Source organism: Medicago sativa, chromosome 3 (assembly GCF_051527215.1).
Source record: "Medicago sativa cultivar Bolivia chromosome 3, Bolivia_mono, whole genome shotgun sequence".
Taxonomy (NCBI): domain Eukaryota; kingdom Viridiplantae; phylum Streptophyta; class Magnoliopsida; order Fabales; family Fabaceae; genus Medicago; species Medicago sativa.
This window is the reverse complement of record NC_140751.1, coordinates 95,247,133-95,255,302: the sequence shown is the minus strand read 5'-3', so window position 1 is coordinate 95,255,302 and position 8,170 is coordinate 95,247,133. Positions and strand designations below refer to the sequence as shown.

Here is an 8,170-nt window from a genome sequence, read left to right as displayed (position 1 = left end):
CTTTTAATAACGTTCTTAACACGCCTGTAAAAAATTGTTGAAAAACTTAAGAGTTTAAGCATAAATTAAACAAATTTGGATTGAGTAAGGACTAATATTGAGTGCATAAATTTTTTGTAGGGATTAAAAATGCTATTAAAATTAAGTAAGGACTAAACTTACAAGGTCGCAATTTTGTAGGGACCAAAAACATGATTAACCCTAATTTAAATAATATTGAATATTCGAATTTATGTTGTTTTTGATTTGCTAAAAAACTAAGATATCGAACAAGACAACTTCAGTTTTACTGTGTTTGATTGTAAAACTATTTCAGTAATTCAACAAACAGAACTAGAATTATTGTCCCTCTAAACCATAACACAACTTTTTGTCCAAAATACATATTATTTAAAATGTTATAATGCTTTTTGTCGACCAATGGACAACAAATTATTCGATATCATAAAAGTTTGTCAAACGTTATTCTACCTTTTTTTAGAAGAAAATGTTATTCTACTTTTTTACGTGTTGTTTTGTCTTGTGCTATTATATAAGTCCATGCATTTTAGCATAACAAACACACCCTTATAATTTTTAAATATAAAATCTCCAAATTCTCAAAAGCAATTCTGTGAATGTGGTTCTAAGAAGAACACTAAACTAACTCCAAGGCCATAAAAAACTTTACATTGATATTTTTGGGAGTCATACAAACCAAACTACGATGGATTTTGGGGGGCATATGATGATCAAATGTATTATTTATGAAAAATATTTTTGGAACAAAAAGTTGACAAATTCTTTTATAAGATTTAAAAACGAAAATTGTTATCGCGAAGACCCAAAAGACACTTGGCCTTTTTCGGATTGATTACGGGGGTTGTGTCGTGAAGTTAGAGTGTCAATTCCCCCACAGGTTCATACGAAGCTGAAGAGGGACGTCGATGGGATTATGTTGACATGAGAAATGATAGGAATACTTTTTTTTTTTTAACATGATTTCTAACATTCAAGCTTTTAAGTGAAATTAACGTGGGTTGCACACTTTGAAAATGAGTCTTACATAGAATGAATATGAATTTCATCAATGGTGGAGCCAGAAAAAAAGTTCGGGTGGACCACTAAAATTAATTATAATATATAAACACAAATTAAAGTTGTAATAAGCATTAAGTACGAAGTTAAAATGACTGAGTTTGACTAAAAAGTTAAGGTGAATACTTATAAGGGTTAATTATGTTTCTAGTCCCTATAAAATAGCGACCTTGTAAGTTTAGTCCTTACTTAATTTTAATAGCATTTTTAGTCCCTATAAAAAAAAATTACTTATAATTTTAGTCCCTGCTAAAACAAAGTTTGATTAATTATCCTTAAACTCTTAAATTTTTGAACGATTTTTTTGAGACAAGATTAGAACACTATGAAAGGTTCGTTTACTAAAATTTAGAATTTTCTGACATGAAATGAATTAAATATGAATTTTTTAAAACGACAAAAGTTAAAGATAAAAAGTAATAAAATCTGGATGTAGAAATCAAATTTTGCGATAATTTTTTGCAGAGGAACTTTTAGGAATGTTCTAAACATGTCTGCAAAAAATTGTTCAAAAATTTAAGAGTTTAAGCATAAATTAAACAAATTTGAATTGAGTAGGGACTAATACTCAGTGCAGAAAAACAAAATTAGGGACTAAAAATGCTATTAAAATTAAGTAAGGACTAAACTTATAAGGTCGCTATTTTATAGGGACTAGAAACATAATTAACCCTACTTATAAAAGTACGTATTTAACAACTACTGTAAATTTTGAAACATTTTTTGTACATTAAGACTATTAACAGAGAATTTTCAGTTGACATGACAATATACCAAGTATAAGCATCACAAAAATCACGTATGCCACTTTTGAAACCACGGAAAACTATAATCGTTGAAAAAATGTTTAAAGGCTCACAAAATAGATCTATAATTGAATTATTTAAATTTTTCGGGTGGACCACTATACCACTTTACAGGAATTTGGATCATCCGAAACGTAAAACCGACACAAAATCATATAAAATCATGCAAAGTAGATCTATGATCGTTAATTTTTTTAATTTTTCGGGGTGGGTCGTGGCCCACCCTAGCCCATGAAGGGCTTCGCCACTGAATTTCATTAAATAAAAGGGTGAGTATCAGAAGGAAAAAAAAATAATGTTTTTATTATTTCTCACGTTAACACATATTGCACTCGGAGACATAGACGTCAAGTTGATCGCCCTCCTACCGTTGGATCTCTTGGGTTCAATGAATGAATTATTGTTTGAACAATTATCTTAAGTCTAGTTTCAAAAACTTTGGTTAATAGTCGTTTGACACTTGAAATAAGATCATGTATTCACCACACAAAAAAAAACGTTAAGAACAAAGATAGCTGAACAATACTAAACTGACAATTGCAAAAAAGAGTACTCAAGATTAAGGATGTCAATGGATATATGGATACGAGGACTATGAAATCCGTCTTTGTCCTGTTGGATAAATATGATACACGCGTAAGTATCACAGTACGAGTAATCAATTGATATTTAGGCCCCCACTGATATTTGTGGATATCCATGTATTTTTGAGAAGAAAAAAATAATTATTTAAAGGATCTTGCTAACAAATGTGCTTAGGGTATTTTTTTAAGGATTCAAAAATAGAAATAATTGATAACTTTCATGTGAGAATGTTGCTTTTTGATGTTTCAACATGTTAAACGTACAAATCCCAAAATAAAATTTCTACTTTAAACTTCTTATCAAGTGTCCTAAAGTCACTTGTTAACATTTCCCTCTAAAAACTTTAATTTTTAAACGTCCATTTTAATTTCATAGTCCTTACGTAATCTATACAAATTATTGAAGTCCATACAAATTTACAACTAATCAATGTCTAAAAAATGTATAAAAAACTTAGGGTTAAATATGTTTTTGATCCCTATAAATATATAAATTTTTCGTTTTAATCTTTCTAAATTTTTCCTTCAACTTTTAGTCCCTATAAACTTTTCAATTACCACTTTTGGTCCTTATTTTTAAGTCAAATCATGTGTAGCCTTTGTATTTTTCAAGGAAATTGTGCAGAAATATGTAGAATATTGTAAAAAATCTATCCCAAAAAAATTAGAATTTTTTAACAAAACATGAAGTAAATATGAATTTTTAACCGCAAAAAAAAAGATAAAAATTCATATTTAGTTCATGTTTTGTTAAAAAATTCTAATTTTTTTTTGAGGGATTCTTATAATATTGTAAATTTTTCTGAAAATTTTTATGCAAAAATATGAATTCTACATGAGTTTATTTAAAAGGAGATATCAAAAGTAAAGATTCTTTCAACAAAAAAAAAGTGAAGATGAAGAACTTTTAGAGAACTAAAATTCGAAGAAATTTTTTAAAAAGACTACAACAAAAAGTTGATACATATGTAAAGATTACCATTAAATACATGTTCATTATATCACACGATACCCGTTAAGCTACATGTCCCCCCGACGAACTTCTTTATATAGCTATAAAGAAGTTCATACACTTGATCTAGTCTAAGAAACTTAGCTTTCAAAAAACTAGTAAAAAAGTTTGAAGAATTATATGAATAGATGAACTATAAGCTTCAATCTTGAGTTTAGATCTAGTAGAAATCGTGTTCCTCAGCTCTCCAGTGCAGAAATTCAACCCTAGTACTGAAATATGTGTTCCTTTATTCTATAGAAAAGTGAAATTATGCAATTCAAGAACTACCCTGCGGGATGTGTGATGCGCAGCCTCCAGAAACTTGTATCATCAATTTTCTTCATTCTTATCTCCCAAACATGCTGCCATTCCAATTTCTTCTTATAAAAATGCTCTTTTTCTTGAAGAAAATAAGTTAATTCGATATTTTATAAATTTAGCGCAGAATCAAATCACATATTCATAGCATCGTCATGGACATAAGACAAAATGTTTGATTATTCTCTCTTTGAAATAAGTAAAAGTTTATTTGAATTCTCTTCTCTAATACACTGTTTTGAAAAGTGAAGGACCCTATTGTATTGATTGATATAGCTTTTGAGAATTCGACTAATTGTGTCCATTACTATAAGGCTCACGTGGAATCACCTTTGGTGACATAAACATGAATGTTTCTGAAAATGTGAAAATATACAAACACAAGGTCTTAACCTTAGAACAACTTATTTTATCATTTATCAATCAATACATATGCAACCACTTAAGGTAAAGCAGACAATCAACGTGTATAGACAGACAGACTCTAGGGAAGAAGTTCAACCTTAGGACGAAATTTTACATTGGTTCCTCTTCAAGGTTGGTACATAAGACTGAAGATTCTTGAATACATAATTTAGTAATCATAGATGTATAAGTAAGTACTGCTAACACTGTCTATTAAAGCCTTTATTTTCACTGTATATATATTAAACCAGTCTCGACACTCCATAACTCACGAATTGACAAACCAAAGAAAAAGAAGTGATGGTATTTGGAAGATCAAAGAAGCAAAAGGAGCACATATGATGCAGTTGCATAGTAGTGAGTAAGAATCATCATTTGAGAGAACTTGTATCAGGTTCTATGTATCTGAGATGAACACCTTGTGGAAGAAGGCTGTATCTGATATTGAGCTCTTCAAATATTCTTTTAACTTCCATCACTAGTTCACTTTTCCGATTCACCTTCTCCCCAAACTCTTGAAAGTTCATTGTGTGAGTAACATAAAGACCCATCTTAATCTTATTTACATTTTCAATCTCTATTACTACCAAGCTGAAATTAGGATGCCAGTATTGTGGATTCCTCTCCGCGTACCTATTTTTTTTTTTTTTTTTTAAAACAAAACATTACAACAAAGAAATACATAGAAATCTTAAGATTAAAGCAATAAGAGTTGTTCCAAATTTGTGATAAAACTTTTCAGTAGCTTACCTCGTTATTTTTTCTTTCAGTGCTCCAATTTTCTCTGCTGGTGTCGTAAAATCAACCGAGAACTCTATACTTTCAACCATATTTGGGCTTCTGTAATAATTGCTAATTGGTTTAGTGGCGAGGGCAGAGTTTGGATAATACACCTTTTCATTATTAAGCTTCAAGAATACTGTTGTCAATATATTCATTTCTTCAACCAATAGCTGCCAGATAATTCAATGCATCAATACGCGAATCTCAAAATAATAAAAATAAATTTGGCTGCTATAAGTTACCTCAACACCATCTACAACACATCGATCGCCAACATCGAATGGATGCATTACAAACACAAAGATGATGGCTTCAAATATATTCTTGCACGTGTTTCCAAACATGAACCCCGCTAGTACTAGCTGTGATGAGAGGAATACAAGTACTTTTGTTGTTGCAATTTCCATTAGAAGAAGCCACACTACTATGCTCACCACTACTAAGACCCCTGTCACAAGCTTGTTTAATTGTTTAACAGCTGTTTTCGTGTCGCATAAGGCATGCGCCAGTGCTTTACGTTCTTGATAAACCTTTAACTGAAAAATACAAACATTATAGTCGAAACAGGATTTCAATCCTTCATTATGATGATGATAACTTTTTAACAAACAGATAAACCTTACCACCCAATCTGCTAAAGACTTTTTGGTAATTAGCCCTGTATCTGCCTGGGCCAGTAGGGGAAATACAAAAGGAACTTCTTCCTTAATCATGAATCTACGGAGTTCATTCTCATCAATGTCCCTATTCATAAAGAGGGCACATTTTAGCAACAACAAGAGTGGTATATCAAAACAAGGAGAAGGGCATATACATTTAGGCCCAAATTGGATATACAAATTAATCAAGCGTTTATCATATGAGTGATTATGTATAAAGTCAAATTGTTTTCATTTAAGCCATAAGTTGTTTTCATTAGCTAGGAAAGCTTATGAACATGTGATAAGTTGTTTCCATTTGCTCTAGCAGTCCGTCTCACAAATGTGTATACAGTATACTAGTAAATAAACTCAAATAAGTCAATGTAAATAGGCCCTTAAAAGCAACAATAACTCTACAAGTAATAATGCATACTATATTCTAACTACCCCCAAAAAATAATGCATTCTATATTCTTACTTGCAACAAGGGGAAGCAGCAACATTCTTGAAAACATAATAGGCAGCAGCAGTTGCTTCCATCTCATTAGTAATTTCTTTACCAGTTCGTTCATTTTTTACATCATAAAAACTTTCATCAAGTGAATTAGAGATTGTGGACAGCCTTGAATTCATCACTGCATCTACCAAAATCTTCATGGTCCACGCCGAGACTTTCTCTTGCTTCATCTTGTGAAGCTTTGCCATATCAATAACCTCTTTCTCTGTGCCACCTTTAACAGTTGAACTCCCGAAACTAAAACGGCCAATACTTTGAGATCTGCCGATTTTCCCAGCCTCTTCCATTAGTGGAGGCCCGGAGAGAGTCTGCAGAACATATTGATGGAAGATTGATTCTTGAATTCGATCAAAGAAAGATTTGACATGGAAATTTGATGCCAAAATCGATAGCAACAGTGTCTTTATAACCCACAAAAATGCTCCAATGAGAAGGGAAACAAGAGTCCATGTTACATCATTCAGAAACCTTGCGGCTAATTTAGATCGCTGGACCTCATGATTGATAAATAGTACCCATGTAAGGAGAACTAAACTGATCCAAATGAAAACCTGGACACATTGCTTCAACCCATGGACAAAATAAAGCACCTTTTTCTTCAACAAAAAGTTCATTTCAATCAAGAAAACAACAATGTGCATGAACCATTTGGTAACTAACAAGCCAAAAAATGTCACCATCACAAGCATACACCACCTCCAAAGCCCTAAACTCCAAATATGTATCCTTCTCAGTTCCTCAGCTGTTATGCTAGCCAACAAGATACCCACGACACACACAAACATGAACAATTCGATCAAAACCTTAGTCGCTAGTCTCTTATGCTGGGCTTTACTAAATTCAACTTGCCTATAAATGATTTCGTCAGGATCCTCACCAGAAGAAGAACCTGGAGATGCCATTAAAGGTGTTCTAGGTGAATAAGAGTTCCTATAAGGTGAAGTAACAGCTGATTGTTCTTGCGAATTTGACCTAGTAACATTCTCTTCTAAAAGGGTCTCATCAATAGGGTAAGATTGTTCTACAAACCTTGATTTGGGCTTAGAATACACTGATCTTAGGAGAGTTTTTCTCGTGGTAAGGTTTTCATTTGTAGCAGGAACTTGTGGGGGTGTATTTGGGCTTGGGGTGAACCTTATCTCAGGAGAAGCACAGTTTAAATGTGTTGAATTTGAAGCAAGCTCTTTTTCATTAGATTCAAACACTTTCAACCCATGATCATGATCTTGGTCATGGCTCTCTAGTTCACCCACATTTGAAATTGCCACCACCACTTCTCTTTTCTTCTCCATCATGTTTACTTCACCACCTTGATGCTTATTGTTACCATCCATTCATCAACCTAAGCATTTTACAAAAATAGAAACTTGTAGAAATCAGTAAACTCTGTAACTTGGTCATCAATCAAACCAGTAAGTAGTGTAGAACAATTATTACTAGAAATGAAAATAAATAAATAAATACAATGGAGCAAGTTAGATATAGTGTTAGTATAGTACTATTATTATAAATAAATACAAGAACATGAAACTTGTTGTGTCTCCAAAAAGTTAGCTGGAAAAGGTTGAAACGAAGAAGTTCAGTTTGGACTAGGAATCAAGTGACACTTTTGATTAATATGATCATTTAGATTGAAAGTATTAAAAAGGTAGCAGTACGTACTTACATACATAAGATATACATATAAAGTGGATTGGTCAACAAAGAACCCTGATGTTTCAGGGGCAGCTGGCAGGTTAATTGTAAGCCAAATCTTAGTTAGAGCAGAAAAGCAGAACTTGAAGTGTTAATGACAATGGATTAGCTTCTCTTAAGTTCGATATTTATTTCAATTAAGTTGTTAAACAGGGATTGCAGATATTGCTTAAATGATACTCCTTCCCATCATTATAACCATCACATCTGAAGAAAATAAATGTCTCAACATAAATACAGTTTTCAAAATAATATTGATTACTAATTTTAAGTTAGTACTCCTTTCGATCTTTTTTATAAGAAACAAAACTTTCATTTCATAAAGTCCAAGAAAACATCTTAAAAAAGTT

The 8,170-nt window shown here is 31.9% G+C and overlaps 1 protein-coding gene across 8 annotated transcripts; it reads right to left on the bottom strand.

The window, feature by feature from the left end:
* Nucleotides 1-4,167: 4,167 nt before the first annotated feature.
* LOC146942298 (mechanosensitive ion channel protein 10-like) lies at nt 4,168-7,919 on the bottom strand. Of its 8 annotated transcripts, none has more exons than XM_085756268.1 (6): nt 7,625-7,919; nt 6,087-7,467; nt 5,591-5,711; nt 5,210-5,503; nt 4,935-5,137; nt 4,168-4,817 (listed from the first exon to the last, which is right to left on the bottom strand). In XM_085756268.1, the coding sequence occupies exons 2-6, from the start codon at nt 7,457-7,459 to the stop codon at nt 4,556-4,558; spliced, it is 2,253 nt and encodes a 750-aa protein (XP_085612394.1). In that variant the 5' UTR covers nt 7,460-7,467; nt 7,625-7,919; the 3' UTR covers nt 4,168-4,555. The 8 variants fall into 8 exon arrangements, with proteins under 8 accessions (XP_085612394.1, XP_085612392.1, XP_085612390.1 ...); XM_085756266.1 differs by having other exon boundaries at nt 7,788-7,919; XM_085756264.1 differs by having other exon boundaries at nt 7,792-7,919.
* Between the last annotated feature and the right edge of the window lie 251 nt (nt 7,920-8,170).

What these genes read in the sequence shown, in the direction of transcription:
- LOC146942298 (XM_085756261.1), bottom strand. Translation starts at nt 7,459, where the DNA reads ATGGATGGTAACAATAAGCATCAAGGTGGTGAAGTAAACATGATGGAG. An exon ending in GCTGCTTCCCCTTGTTGCAA is followed by an intron (nt 5,712 to 6,086) that starts GTAAGAATATAG and finishes CTTTATGAATAG; the next exon opens with GGACATTGATGAGAATGAAC. An exon ending in CTGAAAGAAAAAATAACGAG is followed by an intron (nt 4,818 to 4,934) that starts GTAAGCTACTGA and finishes AAAAAAAAATAG; the next exon opens with GTACGCGGAGAGGAATCCAC.